General features: G+C 41.2%; 1 protein-coding gene across 1 annotated transcript; it reads right to left on the reverse strand.

The window, feature by feature from the left end:
• Positions 1–311: 311 nt before the first annotated feature.
• Positions 312–5471, reverse strand: LOC109871377 (L-dopachrome tautomerase). The gene is made up of 8 exons (XM_031805941.1): positions 4982–5471; positions 4307–4606; positions 3950–4050; positions 3692–3858; positions 2681–2866; positions 2412–2553; positions 1466–1667; positions 312–844 (listed from the first exon to the last, which is right to left on the reverse strand). The coding sequence occupies exons 1-8, from the start codon at positions 5298–5300 to the stop codon at positions 672–674; spliced, it is 1590 nt and encodes a 529-aa protein (XP_031661801.1). The 5' UTR covers positions 5301–5471; the 3' UTR covers positions 312–671.
• Positions 5472–18275: the final 12804 nt, after the last annotated feature.

Raw genomic sequence — 18275 nt, forward strand, 5'->3', positions numbered from 1 at the left:
ATGGCCTATTTAATTTATTTCAATTCACTGATTTCCTTATATGAACTGTACCTCAGTAAAATCTTTTACGTTTTTACATGTAGCATTTATGGCTTAGACTTTAAGGGTTAAAATAAATGTGATTTTGAGGGCGAAAACCTGAAACAAAATGGGAAAAGAGAACTGGAAAACCAAAACCTTTAATTATTTTTCTAGATAATGTGGGCTATTTACTTAATTTGTCTGTTTTAATAAAATATATAAATTGAAGAACAAACATTGTGGTAATTCATATCTTGCAGCAAAACTGTAAATACGACTTTAATCTCAAGAGAATTTAAAAAAAGGTTTAATGTTCTCTGACATAGACATAGACAATATCCAAAACAACTAACAATGCAGTGAATTCATACATTTTCAGCAATACAAATTGTAAAGTCTACAAAAGTCCACAAATCATTTTTCCAACTTGGAGGTAAACTCGATAAAGTAATCAATCATTTCACTGTGTATTTCAGATGGAGTCAAGTCATTAGAATGTACCAAAATAGAGCTCCTTCTGGGAACAAAAGTAGCCCAGGAGAGCAAGCACCCCCAGACCCCCTGACTCGGGGATGCCTGGTTGGCTACGTTTTCTATTTGGCTGCCTACTCTATGTAGTTGTGCAGAACACCAAAATGTACCTACAGTCTCTAGGCTTCCTCTGTGTACTTTCTGTTGGTGAACTCTGCTTCGATAAGGGGTTCAAAGCTGTGTTTCCTACACTGTTGCAAGTAGAGCACCAGGACGAGTAGAAGAACCAGGGCACCCAGGAAAACACCACCCAGACTGGAGCCCAACACAAACACGATTCCACCATCTGTAGCTGAGGAAGGGAGAGAAGAAGAAATTTAATGCAACAATATCTTTATCATCACTTATCTCCCTCACTAGCTTTAAGCACCAACTGTCAGAGCAGCTCACAGATTACTGCACCTGTACATAGCCCACCTATAATTTAGCCCAAACAACTACCTCTTTCCCAACTGTATTTAATTTTAATTAATTTATTTATTTTGCTCCTTTGCACCCCATTATTTTTTATTTCTACTTTGCACATTCTTCCATTGCAAAACTACCATTCCAGTATTTTACTTGCTATATTGTATTTATTTTGCCATCATGGCCTTTTTTGCCTTTACCTCCCTTCTCACCTCATTTGCTCACATTGTATATAGACTTGTTTATACTGCATTATTGACTGTATGTTTGTTTTTACTCCATGTGTAACTCTGTGTCGTTTTATCTGTCGAACTGCTTTGCTTTATCTTGGCCAGGTCGCAATTGTAAATGAGAACTTGTTCTCAACTTGCCTACCTGGTTAAATAAAGGTAAAATAAATAAATAAATAAAATCAAAGTGTTCTTATTTCATTGACCTGCTAATAAAACAAGCATAAGTCGATGACGATTATTTAATTGCAAAAGTTATCTGTGAAATCACCAACCATCGAGTTCAATGGCATAAGAATATCCCAGTTGATCAGAAACCACGTAAATCTCCTCGTTGGTCACAGGAGGGAAGAATGGCACCATGTTATAATGTCTGTTGTGACCAATGGGAGCCATCTCATCTGGGAAGCTGGAGTTTGGTGGAACAGACTTTCTCATCCACTCATCAAAAATGGCGTCAGTGAAAGCATGGAGCACCTAGAGAGAGAGAGAGAGAGAGGGAGAAGGGAGGGTGCGTAAGAGAGAGAGAGAGAGGGAGAGGGAGAAGGGAGGGTGCGTAAGAGAGAGAGAGAGGGAGAAGGGAGGGTGCGTAAGAGAGAGAGGGAGAAGGGAGGGTGCGTGAGAGAGAGAGAGAGAGAGAGGGAGAAGGGAGGGTGCGTAAGAGAGAGAGAGGGAGAAGGGAGGGTGTGTAAGAGAGAGAGAGAGGGAGAAGGGAGGGTGTGTAAGAGAGAGAGAGAGAGAGCGAGACAGAGAGAGACAGAGAGAGAGAGAGACAGAGAGAGAGAGAGACAGAGAGAGAGAGACTGAGAGAGAGAGAGAGAGAGAGACAGAGAGAGACAGAGAGAGAGAGAGCGAGAGAGGGAGACAGAGAGAGACAGACAGAGAGAGACAGAGAGAGACAGAGACAGAGAGAGAGACAGAGAGAGAGTGAGAGAGACAGAGAGAGAGACAGAGAGAGACAGAGAGTGAGAGAGACAGAGAGAGACAGAGACATTGACTCTGTACCAGTACCCCCTGTATATAGCCTCAATATTGTTATTTTACTGCTGCTCTTTAATTATTTGTTACTTTTATTTCTTATTTTTCTTGAGGTATTTTTCTTAACTGCATAGTTGGTTAAGGGATTGTAAGTAAGCATTTCACTGTAAAGTCTACACCTGTTGTATTCGGCGCATGTGACAAATACAATTTGATTTGATTTGATTTGAAATAGATAATTACCAGAAAGATGGGATCATTGGCTGCAGAGTGAGACCGAGCGCTGGTTCCACTGAGGAAGGAGTGGACCAGGTTGTGCAGGTTGTTAACTGTGGAGTCAAGCTCTGCCTCTCCATCTGGCTTGTCATAGCCTTCGAGAGCATTCCTGTATAGGAGACAAAGTATATTTGGAAGTCAGAAACAATGCTATTTAGAGAGTTCATTCGACTTGACCTCATAGAATATCACCCTGTAGGTGAATGTCCCAGGTCAATGTGAACAGTTTAGGTTGCCTGAAGCTGAAGGTAGAGTTTATATAGTAGGGAGCGTTGTCAAAGTCTCTGAGGTTTAGACAGCTCCTGACATCATTCATGGTCGGCAGACTCATGTTGGTTCTCGCTCCTCCCATCTGACCTCTCCTTATACGTCCCTCACTGGTCCCATTACACAGAGTGACCAGGCGGTTATATTCATCCAAGCTGGGGAGGGGAAAAGATTCAAGCAAAATTTAAGGACAATGAGTATGGTACAAAACACATGATGAACATGTACCCAGTAGTATAACAAACAGCATACGTGCACCAAGCTTAACCAGCACAGGTATATTATATACACTACCGTTCAAAAGTTTGGGGTCACTGAGAAATGTCCTTGTTTTTAAATAAATTGTCCATTAAAATAACATCAAATTGATCAGAAATATAGTGCAAACATTGTTGCAATTTCTTGCAATTTCTCACATGGAATAGCCTTCATTTCTCAGAACAAGAATAGACTGATGAGTTTCAGAAGAAAGGTATTTGTTTCTGGCCATTTTGAGCCTGTAAACAATCCCACACATTCTCCAGATACTCAACTAGTCTAAAGAAGGTTGTATTGCTTCTTTAATCAGCACTACAGTTTCAGCTGTGCTAACGTCCTTTTAAAATGATCATCTTGGATTAGCTAACACAACGTGCCATTGGAACACAGGAGGGATAGTTGCTGATAATGGGCCTCTGTACGCCTATGTAGATATTCCATAAAAGATCAACCGTTTCCAGCTACAATAGTAATTTACAACATTAACAATGTCTACAATGTATTTCTGACCAATTTGATGTTATTTTAAATGGACAAAAAAATGTGCTTTTCTTTCAAAAACACAAGACATTTCTAAGTGGTAGTGTGCATACTGGGCTGGTTTCCGAGACATGAATTACAACTGATTAAAAAGCACTTTCAATGGAAATCCTTCAGTAAACATGCATTTTAGTCCAGGACGAGGCTTAATCTGTTTCACACATTTCTGTCCAACAGCGCACCTGTCACACACCACCCCCCAATTGGAGAACCTGGACTGGTTACTGATGAGGGAGGAGTCATCTGGGTTGTGCCCCCCCAGGAGAGAGTCTGTACAGACGTCACACTCAGTCTGCCCTGTGGCGAAGTTCCAGTATGGAACAGCAAAGTTCTCATTGCCAGTCAGTCTCTGCAGCAGAGAGGATCGTTTTACTTTTATTTTCTTCAATGTTTGAAGCTATTTTGTTCTTCATGTCCTCAGCTTTCAAATCCACTCTTACCTGCAGATCTCTCTCCAGACTAAGGAGGTGGTATCTGTGCCAGGTGACGAATGCTGGTCCTTTGTGGGAGAAGTCAATGGCCTTGAAAGGACGACCTGGACCTACAGAAGAAACAAATAAGGTGCTTTATGAGCAACGTTTGAATGTTCTCTTCTGCTCACTTTCTAGTACATAGAGAGTCATATATAACTCAGAACATGTAAGTAACGTAGCAAGTGAGTCATTTATAACATTTGTCTTTCATTTTCAACCAAAAAGGAATTAGTTTGAAGGTTGAATATAATTTAATAATGTATTGATATTATTTTTTGAATCTATAAACTTATGACTTCAGAAAATAATACATTGGTGTTTTACCTAAAAGTGTGTCTCTGACAGAGTAGTAGTGCTGCCACGTAAAGAAGTCATAGATGGAGATGTTGGAGAACTGGGGCTGGGTTCCATTGGGCCCCAACAGGGCCAGCCAGTGCTGTGTGGCAATGACATAGTCTGGGTGGGTGGTGTTCTTGGCCCGGTCCAACACATCCAGGAACTCTTGGAGCTCAGCTGGAGTCAGAGAGTGGATGTTCTTCCTCACCACTGGGGATTTCTGCATGTCACAGTTTGGTCCTGTCCAGCCAAACGTACACTGACCACAGTCAAAGCCACCAAAGTTACCTAGATAAAAGGATGGAATATAAACAAAATATAAATCAAACCAAGCCAAGACTATGGGAATGTCCAAGAAATGTGGTTTCTGTAAATAAATCTTATTGGAATACATTTTTAGAAACTAATACATTAATATGATACATTTATTTGATGAAATGTTATTGTCAAATACCTGCAGTTCAGCCACCAACATTAGGGTAACTAAATGGTCTCAAAGTTACGTTCACCCAACAGTCTTGAAATATTTTACATACGTCTTTCTAATAATCACAATTTAACAACGAGTTATAATGTGGCCTAAACAAAACATATTTTATTACATGTGAAACACTGATTTGCTATTAACACTTAAATGTAACCCCTTATTAATATGTTACTTACCTGAGCACCTGCATGTCTGATTGAAGAATTTGGTCGGCCACCTTTCTCGATCATCAACATTTCTCAACCTATACGGTCCACCCCAGGGTTTGGTACTGACTCTGATGTCGGAGCAGTTTCCTCGTCCAGATAAAAGTCCACACACGTTAGCAGGATCAGACCCGAGGGCAGGGCAGCACTGCTTTGAGACGATCCCTTCTACCGTGCTACACACTCGAGGAAACTGAGCCTCTGTAGAACCAGGCCATGTCACAAAACAGACCAACCCTAGCACAAGAGCCCTCATCGTCTTCAACACCTCTGGTCCTCTTCTGTCCATGTCTGTCCACTAGCAAATCAGTTTGTATACCAGTTCACATCAATGCTTAATTAGTTAATTTCTCCAAAAGCGCAAAGAATTAAATATGTAACGCTCCAAAGTTGTGTATTCAACATTTGGCTACAGTCATAAATGTTAACTAAGAGCCAGCCTGAGAGTAGAAATGTGTTCCAGTCGGTCTCATCAACTTTAACAAAGCCTCCAATTCATGTGCTCTCTTTAAGTCTGGGCAGAACGGATTACGGTCTCGTGGTAATCACCTGACACCAGGCAACTATGAGCTTGACTCCTAACAGAGAAATACCTCAGGCCAAAATACATAATGTTTCGTTTAGACCATCAGCTATCTACAGGTCCATTTTTACATTCTAGTCATTTAGCAGACACTCTTATCCAGAGCAACTAGAATTAAGTGCCTTGCTCAAGGGCACATCAACATATTTTTCACATATTTGACTCTGGATTTGAACCAGTGACCTTTTGATGACTGGTTAAACACTCTTAACCCCTTAGGCTACCTGCCACCCATCTAATGTGAAGCTCACAACCGTTAGTCCCATGAATAATATATTTTTTTAAGTATTTGAGAGTAATTTCTCATAAGGTTGTTTTTGCTAGAAATGAAATCCACAGTAGACTGATTGATATACATTTGCATAATTACAGATAGGATATTTGGTTTCCTGTTCGCTTCCCTCTTTATCACATGACATATGATACATATAATCCTAAATCATTTAAATCATGATAGCCTAATCATATCGTGTGTCTATACAGTTTTATTATTCATCATTTTTCTCATACTCCACTGAGAAAAAGTCATCTACTGATTGTTGAATTCCTCTGAGAAACAAGCATTCTTTGTTCTGTGGGAGGAGCACCAAACACATCAATGAAGACTTATGATGTTTTGTACGTCAGTGCAGAAATAGCTGATATGCTTTGTGCTTGTGTCATTAGCTAGACTTTCCCTACCCCCTGTTACCTATGATCGATCTGGCATGTGACTGTTGAAAGGTGAGTGAAAAGTTACATTGCCAATTACACAATAGCTACACACATATACTGCCATAAGGGAATGAGATAAAACTTCTTTTTTTTTTAATCTAAAACTGAATTGAAAAAATAAATATCCTAAATGGAAAAATTACATAATTCAATGTAAGCTCGTAGAAACAATATGCTAGTATTGTAACACCTTTAATTATTGTCATAAAGAAATATACTATAATATACTTGTCACACCCTGACCTTAGTTATCTTTGTTTTCTTGATTATTTTGATTATTTTGGTTAGGTCAGGGTGTGACGAGGGTGATATGTGTGTTTTTGTTTTCTAGGGTTTTTGTAATTCTATGGGGTTTTAGTGTCTAGGTATATGTAGGTCTATGGTGGCCTGAATTGGTTCCCAATCAGAGACAGCTGTTTATCGTTGTCTCTGATTGGGGATCCTATTTAGGTTGCCATTTCCATTTTGGTTATGTGGGTTATTATCTATGTGTAGTTGCATGTCAGCACCCGGTTTATGATAGCGTCACAGTTGTTTTGTTTAAGTGTTTTTAGTTTATTAAAGAAGAATGTATTTTATCACCTGGCGCCTTGGTGACATCATTACGACGAACGTGACAGAATAACCCACTAAACCAGGACCAAGCAGCGTGAAAAGGAGGAACAGTGCTTAATGGGGAAATGGACCTGGGAGGAGATATTAGATAGAGCCGGGGGAGTATCGCAGTCCTAAAGAGGAGTTAGAGGCAGCGAAAGTGGAACGGCGATACTACGAGGAGAAATACAGGAGAATAGAGGAACAGCGACGATATGAAGGTACACGACTAGCAGGGAAGCCCGAGAGGCAGCCCCAATAAAAAAAAATATTGGGCGGGCACACGAGGAGGTTGGCTGAGTCAGGGCGGAGACCTGAGCCAACTCCTCGTGCTTACCATGGGCAGCGTGTAACTGGTCAGGCACCGTGTTATGCAGAGATGCGCACGGTGTCTCCAGTGCGCTATTCTAGCCCGGTGCGCTCTATTCCAGCTCCTCGCATTTGCCGGGCTAGAATGGGCATCCAGCCAGGATGTATTGAGCCAGCTCTATGTTCTGGATCTCCAATACGTCTCCACGGTCCAGTGTATCCTGTTCCTCCTCCCCGTACTCGCCCTGAGGTACGTGTCACCAGCCGGTACCACCAGTTCCGGCACCACGCACCAGGCCTACAGTGCGCCTCCAGGGTCCAGTACGTCCTGTTCCTCCTCCCCGCACTCGCCCTGAGGTGCGTGTCCCCATCCCGGTACCACCAGTGCCGGCACCACGCACCAGGCCTACAGTGCGCCTCGGCAGTCCAGAGCGTCCGGCGACAGTACCCAGTCCAGAGCGTCCAGCGACGGGCCACAGTCCAGAGCGTCCAATGACGGGCCACAGCCCGGGGTCTCCAACGACGGGCCACAGCCCGGGGTCTCCAGCGACGTTCCCCAGCCCGGGGCCTACGGCGAGGATTCGCGGTCCAGAGCCTCCGATGATGATCCACGGGTCAGTGCTACAAGAGCGGACTCAGGGTAAAGAAGGGGGCAGTGTCCAGAACCAGAGCCGGCACCGAGGTTAGATGCCCACCCAGAACCTTCCATATAGGTTTAGGTTTGCGGCTGGGAGTCCGCACCTTTGGGGGGGTACTGTCACGCCCTGATCTTAGTTATCTTTGTTTTCTTTATTATTTTGGTTAGGTCAGGGTGTGACGAGGGTGGTATGTGTTTTTGTAATTCTATGGGGTTTTGGTATGTCTAGGTATATGTAGGTCTATGGTGGCCAGAATTGGTTCCCAATCAGAGACAGCTGTTTATCGTTGTCTCTGATTGGGGATCCTATTTAGCTTGCCGTTGTCCATTTTGGATTTGTGGGTTATTGTCTATGTGTAGTTGCATGTCAGGACTCGGTTTATGATAACTTCAAGGTCGTTTGGTTAGTTTAAGTGTTCTTTGTTTATTAAAGAAGAATGTATTCTTATCACGCTGCGCCTTGGTCACATCATTACAACAAATGTGACAATACTATAGAATGAAATGTCGAATTCACTTTAATCTCAAACAGACTACATTTTTGTCCAAAATCATTCATAGAACAGGCACTGAAAATTACAGGCACTAGCTTTAGTAAAGATCAGTATGTATTCATTATTCTGTGTAGGTTTATCCCTAAGTTATTATTATTATTAGCTGGATAGACATAATGACTGTGCTCAAACATTCTACCCTCAGGATTTTATGTTGAAGACATAAGTACTTTCCTGAGTTATGTTTCAATTGATCTTCTCAGTTGGACCATTTATTACAATAACATGAACATTGCATTGAGGCATAATCAGAAACTGTAGGCTTACTGTTAGTTCCTGTTAGGCTTTAGTTCAAGAGTTGTCTGTGTACTTTCCATTGTATTAAGGGTTCAAAGCCATGCTGTCTTCGCTGGTGCAGCATGTTGGTCCTCCTATTTGACCTCTCCTTATATGTCCCTCACTAGTTCCATTACACAGACCAGGCGATTATTTTCATCCATGCTGGGAGAAAAGACTTAATTATAATAAAAATATAAAAAAAATTGAGTTGTGGATGCTGATTGGCTGAAATAGCATTTCATCTGTGTGTCTATCAGACAATAAACCACAGTATGAAAAATACAAAATTACTGTTCTATTTACCAGTTTATAATAGCAATAAGGGACCTCAGGAGTTTGTGGTATATAGACCATTAATCTGAGTTAACTAAAGTCTTGCGTAATTAATCAGATGCTTTATTCGGTACCCGAATGAAGACCTCCACTCTCTCTTTGCAAGTTAAGGGCAAGTCTATGGGCCAAATGTCCCCTCCCTTTCTGAAATTCAAAATATGCTAACACCTGTGAAATCCTGATTTGTCCAATGCACTGGAACTGATGCTGTTCGTTACCTCATGCATCCCGTTGTATCATAACAGATCTATAGTACCATTTATGCTTACATAGTCTGTCCACGAGAAATGAATTAAGCAATAAGGCCCGAGGGTATGTGGTATATTGGCCAATATACTACAGCTAATAGCTGTTCTTAAGCACGACGCAATGCGAGTATACAGCCTGGATACAGATGTGGTATATTGTCCATGTAACGTGAACCACTGAGGTGCCTTATTGCTATTATAAACTAGTGACCTACATAAATAGAACAGTAAACAACTCTTTTTGCATCATTCCGTGGTACAGTATATTGTCTGATAGACCTAAACTACCCAGTTTATAACAGGAAATATACCACAGCTAAGGGCTGTTCTGATGCATCACGTGGCATAAGCATCAGCCTCTGGAGCCAAAAGTTGCATGTTCAAATTCAGCGACATAAAGTTTTTTTGAGATTTTAGTTTGAAGTCTATCCCAAACCTTAACCCTTACCTTAACCATTTTAAGTTAATGCCTTACCTTAAGATTATTGAGTTAATTACTTATCTTAACCCTAAACTTAAAATGTGGAAGTTAATGGCTAAACATAACCTTAGACACTTCGAAATTTGACATTTTGAGAGAAATTCTAACATGAGACAGAACTTGTTACACACACACACACACACACACGCGCACAACATAGAAAGACAGAGTCAAGGAAACTAACTTTCATCAACACACCCACACACCATAATAGGAAAGTTACTGTAGATTAAGAAACAGCAACAATCAAATACACATTTTTAACCCTTCTCCTACAATTTCGTAAATCGAATTATTCTATTTAAAAATATAAAGATAAACTTTTCTAAATGTTTTGTATTTTAATTTAATGACTTTTAATTTATTTTTGATTCAAAATAAATAATTGATAGATTTTTTTCGTGTCCCTTTTACTCCCCAATTTCCTGGTATCCAATTGGTAGTTAGTCTTTTCCCATCGCTGCAACTCCCGTATGGACTCGGGATGCCATGCGTCCTTCGAAACACAACTCAGCCAAACCGAACAGATTCTTGACACAATGCGCCGCTTAATCCGGAAGCCAGCCGCACCAATGTGTCAGCGAAACACCGTACACCTGGCGACCATGTCAGCGTGGCCCGCCACAAGAGTCACTAGTGCGCGATGGCATAAGAACATCCCTGCCGGCCAAACCCTCCCCTAACCCGGTCAATGCTGGGCCAATTGTGTGCCGCCCCATGGGTCTCCCGGTCGCGGCTAGCTCGTCTCGAACTAGGATCTCTAGTGGCACAGTTAGTATTGCAGTGGCTTAGACAACTGCGCCATTCTGGAGGCCCCGGAAATCTAATTAATGTAATAAATACATCCCCATCAAAATCCATCTGTTTAAGTTAGAGATACTTTTGTATATATAGTGTATGTGAACACCCCTTCAAATGAGTGGATTCGGCTATTTCAGCCACACCCGTTGCTGACAGGTGTATACAATCGAGCACACAGCCATGTATTTTCCATAGACAAACATTGGCAATAGAATGGCCTTACTGAAGAGCTAAAATCTGCCTCTGGAAGCAACGTCAGTACAGAACTGTTTGTCGGGAGCTTCATGAAATGGTCGAGCAGCCACACACAAGCCTAAGATCACCATGCGCAATGCCAAGCATCGGCTGGAGTGGTGTAAATCTTGCCGCCATTGGACTCTGGAGCAGTGGAAACGCGTTCTCTGGAGTGATGAGTCACGCTTCACCATATAGCAGTCCGATGGACGAATCTGGGTTTTGGGGATGCCAGTAAACGGTACCTGCCTGAATGCATAGTGCCAACTCTAAAGTTTGGTGGAGAAGGAATGGTATCAAACAAATAGAAACCATGTTTTTGATGTGTTCGATACCATTTCATATTTTCCGTTCCAGCCTAAGAGCTATGAGCACGTCCTCCCCAATTAAGGTGACACCAGACCCCTCTGTGGAAAGATGAGACACTTCACAGGACTGAACTGAATTCGGTACAGCCTCTTTTGCCAACTTCTGTCTGTAGCGTCCGAACAATTTTGGGCTACACACCTCTGTGGAATTGTGAGTCTCTCACGAACACGTACTGTATATGTCAGTACAAGTAAGATGGCAGCGACAGACATGGCAGCTCTGGTTCTAGCTCCTAAGCAACTTTGCAGTATTTTTTTGTGTGTTACTTCTTACATTATTAGCCCAGAAAGTTTTTGTGTGTTATTACATACAGCAGGAAATAACTTTTGGATATCAGGGCGGCGGTAACTCACCAGCATTAAGAAATACGACTTTCCCGAATGTAATCCTTTGAACATTACTCGCTAATGTTCAGTCTCTGGACAATAAAGTAGACAAGCTCAGGGCGAGGATCTCCTTCCAGAGAGACATCAGGAACTGTAACATACTCTGTTTCACGGAATCATGGCTCTCTTGGGATACCCTGTCTCTGTCCACACAGCCAGCTGGATTCTCAGTACATCGTATAGGCAGGAATAAAGAACTCTCCGGGAAGAAGGGTGTTGGTTAACTTTATGTGATTAACTAGTCATGATTGTGGTGACATACAGAAACTCAAGTCCTTTTGTGCACCCGAGAATACCTCCCAATCAAATGACGACCGTATTACCTCACAAGATAATGACTGTTATAATCACAGCTGTGTATATTCCCCCTCAAGCCGATACCACTACGGCCCTCAAGGAACTTTTACATTTTTTAACCTTTATTTAACTAGGCATGTCAGTTAAGAACAAACTCTTATTTTCAATGACAGCCTAGGAACAGTGGGTTAAGTGCCTTGTTCAGGGGCAGAATGACAGATTTTTACCTTGACAGCTCAGGGATTCAATCTTGCAACCTTTCGGTTACTAGTCCAATGCTCTAACCACTTCGCTTCCTACACTTGACTTTATGCAAACTGGAAACCAGATATCCTGAGGCAGCATTTATTGTAGCTGGGGATTTTAACAAAGCAAATTTGAGAAAAATCTACCAAAGTTCTATCAACACATTGACTGTAGTACTCACTCTGATAAAATACTCAACCACTGCTACTTCCCCATTTGAAATGCCTACAGGGCCCTCCCTTCAGCAAATCAGATCACGACTCAATTTTGCTCCTCCCTTTCTGTAGGCAGAAACTCAAACTGGAAGTACCCGTGCAAAGGTCTATTCAACACTGGTCTGACCAATCGGAATCCATTCTTCAAGATTGTTTTGATCACACGGAGTGGGATATGTTCCGGGTAGCCTCTGAGAACAACATTCACTTATACACGGACACGGTGACTGAGTTCATTAGGAAGTGTACAGGGGATGGTGTTCCAACTGTGACTATTAAAACCCATCCAAACCAGAATCCGTGGATAGATGGCAGCATTCGTGCCAAACTGAAGCGCGAACCACCGCATTTAACCATTGCAAGGTGACTGGAAATATGGTTGAATACAAACAGTGTAGTTATTCCCTCCGTAAGACAATCAAACAGTCATTATAGAGACAAAGTGGAGTCACATTTCAATGGCTCAGACACGAAACATATGTGGCAAGGCCTACAGACAATCACAGATTACAAAGAGAAAACCATCCACGTTGCGGACACTGACGTCTTGCTCCCGGAGAAGCTAAATACCTTCATCGCCCGCTTTGAGGACAACATGGTGCCACCGATGCGGCCCTCTCCCAAGGACTGTAGACTCACGTCCTCCGTGGCCGACGAGAGTAAGACATTTAAGCGATGCTTCCGGCCCAGATGGCATCCCTAGCCCCGTCATCAGAGCATGCGTTGACCAGTTGGCTGTAGTGTTTACGGTCATATTCAATCTCTCCTGATCCCAGTCTGCTGTCCCCACTTGCTTCAAGATGTCCACCATTGTTCCTGTACCCAAGAAAGCAAAGGTAACTGAACTAAATGCCTATCGCCCCGTAGCACTCACTTCTGTCATCATGAAATGCTTTGAAAGGCTAGTTAATAAGGATCATATCAACTCTACCTTACCTGACACCCTCGACCCAATTCAATTTACTTACCGCCCCAATAGATCCACAGACGATGCCATTGCACTGCACACTGCCCTATCCCATTTGGACAAGAGGAATACTTACTTACAGTAAGAATGCTGTTCTAAACAAGCATTTCCCTACACCAGCAGTAACATCTGCTAAAAATGTCTGTGACAAATAACATTTGATTTGATTGTGCTTTTGAATTGTTTTGCTCTAGGACACCCACAAGCCTCACAACACTCTTCTGATGGTCCCCCGGTACCCATTTGTAAAAAATGAATAGAAGTATATATGGAGATAGTTTAGTGCCTACAAAAGGGGTTAAATACATTTACAATAATGTTTTTTCTGATCTTTCTTGTATCACTCAGATAAACTGTAGGACAAACACTTCAAAACAAACTTCCTTAACTTTTTGTTGAAGGACTATATTGTTGTTCCAATGTAGTGAATCTGTTATTCAATGCATTTCTATGGGCTAATAGCAGTAATGCCAAATTCAGCATTTCATCAAGTATTTATTTTTCTTTTTTTTTTGATACCTTAACGGGTCTTAAAATTCAAAATCAAATAGCTAAATGATCCTTGGTATGACCATCTTAAAACATGTTAGCTTAGACTCTAGAGCAGAATTTCCCAAACTCGGTCCTGGGGACACCAACGGATGCACATAGATATTTATTTTTGCCCTAACACTAAACACCTTATTCATATAATCTAATCTTGATTGTTTGAATCAACTGTGTAGTTCTGGGGCAAAAAAACTAAACATTGCACCCCTTGGGGTCCTGAGCACCGAGTTTTGGGAAATCGTGCTCTAGAGTCTAAGCTAACATAAGGAATTGTTTTAAGATGGTCATACCAAGGATCTAGCTATTTGATTTGGAATTTTAAGACGCGTTAAGGTATCAAAACAATATGATTTATTTTTTTTGATGAAATGCTGAATTTGGCATTACTGGGTTAAGAAACAGTACCAATCAAAATACACATTTATTTATGTAATCAGCTAAGATGCATACATGCAATATTGTGACACAAATTGCTCCAGAACACAGGAGTGATGGTTGCTGATAATGGGCCTCTGTACGCCTATGTAGATATTCCATAAAAGAAAAGATCAACCGTTTCCAGCTACAATAGTAATTTACAACATTAATAATGTCTACACTGTATTTCTGATCAATTTTATGTTATTTTAAACGGACACAAAAATGTGCTTTTCTTTCAAAAACACAAGACATTTCTAAGTGGTAGTGTGTGTACTGGGCTGGTTTCCGAGACATGAATTACACCTGATTAAAAAGCACTTTCAATGGAAATCCTTCAGTAAACATGCATTTTAGTCCAGGACTAGGCTTAATCTGTTTCACACAATGTTTTAAACACATGTCTGTCCAACAGCGCACCTGTCACACACCACCCCCCAATTGGAGAACCTGGACTGGTTACTGATGAGGCAGGAGTCATCTGCGTTGTGCCCCCCCCCAGGAGAGAGTCTGTACAGACGTCACACTCAGTCTGCCCTGTGGCGAAGTTCCAGTATGGAACAGCAAAGGTCTCATTGCCAGTCAGTCTCTGCAGAGGATAAACTATTCAGACACTCATTCAAGGTAGCTGACATTTTCCCAAGTGCATATTCATATTTTGTAAGACAAATACAACAATTAATTTACCTTTACACTCTTACCTGCAGGTTTCTCTCCAGACTGAGTATGTGGTATCTGTGCCAAGTTATGAAGGCAGGTCCTTTACGGGAGAATCAATGTGCTTGGATGGACATCCAGATAGACATCCAGATGGAACATTCTAGTCTTAGAAGTGCAATCATGTCCATAGAAGTTCAATTGTTCAACATTGTACACATGTAAATGATTATCATAATAATATATTGTTTGTGTTTGCTTGTTTGTTTATGTGTGATGGATCACATTCCCCAAGGAGTGTCTCTGACAGAGTAGTAGTGCTGCCATGTAAAGAAGTCGTAGATGGAGATGTTGGAGAACTGAGGCTGGGTTCCATTAGGCCCCAACAGGGCCAGCCAGTGCTGTGTGGCAATGACATAGTCTGGGTGGGTGGTGTTCTTGGCCCGGTCCAACACATCCAGGAACTCTTGGAGCTCAGCTGGAGTCAGAGAGTGGATGTTCTTCCTCACCACTGGGGATTTCTGCACGTCACAGTTTGGTCCTGTCCAGCCAAACGTACACTGACCACAGTCAAAGCCACCAAAGTTACCTAGACACAGGGAGGGAATATAGATCATAGTTTATAGGTATACTGCAAAACAAAACTTTTTACATTGAATTTGAACTTGAAGTTAGCAATTTAATGCGTGTGTAAGAAATGTAATAAAATGCAGATATCTTAAAAGTGTACAGTTGAACATTTTCAACATTATAATTTCATTAGTTACTGAAGCACCTGCAAGTTTGATTAAAACATGTAGTTGGCCACCTTTCACGGTCATCTCAGTTTCTCATTGGAATTGGTCCACCCCAGGGTTTGGTGTCCTCGTCCAGATAAAAGTCCACACACGTTAGCAGGATCAGACCCGAGGGCAGGGCAGCACTGCTTTGAGACGATCCCTTCTACCGTGCTACACACTCGAGGAAACTGAGCCTCTGTAGAACCAGGCCATGTCACAAAACAGACCAACCCTAGCACAAGAGCTCTCATTGTCTTTTTCACACTGCTGTAATCTTCTACTTTCACCCTAAAAAATGTATTTGTACACCAGTTCCCAGCAATGATGTGGTCAATAAGTTCCAATAAGACTCAGAGATGAAACTAATTCGAGTTGATGGTGTTTGTCTTTCCCATTTTCCAGAAAATGAAACTTCAAGGTTCACTTTGGAATTTCCAATCCATTTCGTTTGATGACAGATAGCATTGACAGTGGGCTGCAGGCCTACAAGAAATTAAACCGCTCTTTCCCGGAATAATTATCCAACTAAGATTTCTAGGGACAAGTGATACAAATACCCACACAGTGTCTTTAAGAGCCCAGATCACAATGTTGTCAGTATGTTTGCACAATGCTCGCCCTCAAATAAAAATCACGTTGTAGCAGATGAGATGCACAGTAACAGAAAAATAAAAAAGATATTGGCCCTCCATGACAATTTGCAATTTTTTTCCCTCATATCATTAATCTGATACCCATTCCCACCCACAGAGATACCACAGTAGTGAGCTATTTTACACCATTCACACCACGCTCAACTCTACCACTGCTTTCTAAGACTGCCCTCTGGTAACAGGTATGAACTTCAACCTCAACTTTGGTGTCTTTACTGCAAAAAGGCATAATTCAGTTTCATCATAAACAATTTGAATGTTTTAAAAACCTTTTATCATCTAGGTCTGTTTACTGTTATCTGGTCTTCACTGTTTAACATATAGAACTGTACATGTAAATATCTGAGGAAGGGTTTGTTTGATTTTACAATTGACATCATCCAATGGATGACTGACCTTTAATGTACTGTACTCTACAACAGTATAGGACTAGTCACACTGGAATCCTCTCATAGATCCCTAAGGAGCTCTTTTGAAATCATGTGTTCAACTGAATGTTTCCCCAAACCTCCATGAGTATGCACTTTCTTTAACAAAACAACTTTAGACTGTGTGTATATGTTTCTCATTATGTATCTTTTCATACAGTATACACGTTATATCCTGTTTATAAATGGATTACCAATTTCCTTACATCTAGAAGTACAGTTTCAAGATATATCTCTCCAAAAACAATCACATTTTCTTGGCCAAAAAAACATCAATAAATCCTTGTTGGTTTAACATTCATTTCAATAGATCTTTGAATGAATTATGTTATATCTTTCACTGAAGGTTTTGCTTGTCATGAAAAGGGAACTTAGTGTCACATAGACCCCCAAAGCCTCCATTGGAACACATGGGGGTGCTAGAGAGCCATCTTTGGGGCAAAATCAGCTCCTTGAAACACTTCAAGTGTTCATGAAAATAACTATTTGTGGTATGAGTGAATTCTTATGTGCCGCTTGTCACTGTAGTCCAGCACTCCATTGTTACAAGGTAATATGAAACCATTTTGTCCTGCTACTTTTTTATTTACCTTTATTTAACTAGGCAAGTCAATTAAAATCAAATTCTTATTTTCCATGACAGCCTAGGAACAGTGGGTTAACTGCCTGATCAGGGGCAGAACAACAGATTTGTACCTTGTCAGCTCGGGGATAGGAACTTGTAACCTTTCGGTTACTAGTCCAACGCTCTAACCACAAGGCTACCCTGCAACCCCCTATATCTTTTAGAAAGTAGCAGTAGATGCAGGTAAATGGGTTCTATTCCAAATTAAAATTTTATACGTTGTTTTTCTGAGATTTGGCACCTACCGATACCTAAACTGTCCCTGATGTCCTGACGTAACACAACATTCTAAGAAAACACAGGAATACACAGGAATACTCAGAAAGTGTTTTTAGGACCTATTATGAGCACAAGAATGATGATGATTCCTAGAAATGGAATGATCAGTTCTTGAAAATCACGCCTTGTGTCTTTCATTTGTTTTTTTGTGGCAGAAAAGTAGCAGAAGGAGGTGCAATTGAAACATCATCTGACCTATGAAAAGGAAGATTCCATAAGCATTTGGACAGAGAAAACCCAGTATGGCCCTCATATTGGTCTCCCTCTGCTCACAATCTTTTTTTTGGATACATATACTCTATTCTATCAAAAAGTATGCTTCTATTGTGCATATGCGAATCCCCTTTAAAATTGTAGATGAGGAAGTATTGGTTTTATCCTTTCCAATTGTTCCACCTAATTCCCATTGTTCATTTATTATTACCCTTTGATTTTGCACTGAGTGATTGGACATTGTATGAGAACAATTTGAGCACTGTTGATTTTTCGAGTTGCTAATTGCACCGGCGTGGAATATGCATGCAGTGTGTTGTCGTCTTTTGTTTGGGAGACAATGTTGCCCGGTTGTGTCGAGAGTCCTCTGTATCAGCCCCAATGGAAGTGGCACTGTTCTAAAAGGGAAAGTTCCAA

The sequence above is a fragment of the Oncorhynchus kisutch genome, linkage group LG26 (genome assembly GCF_002021735.2).
Source record: "Oncorhynchus kisutch isolate 150728-3 linkage group LG26, Okis_V2, whole genome shotgun sequence".
Lineage (NCBI taxonomy): Eukaryota > Metazoa > Chordata > Actinopteri > Salmoniformes > Salmonidae > Oncorhynchus > Oncorhynchus kisutch.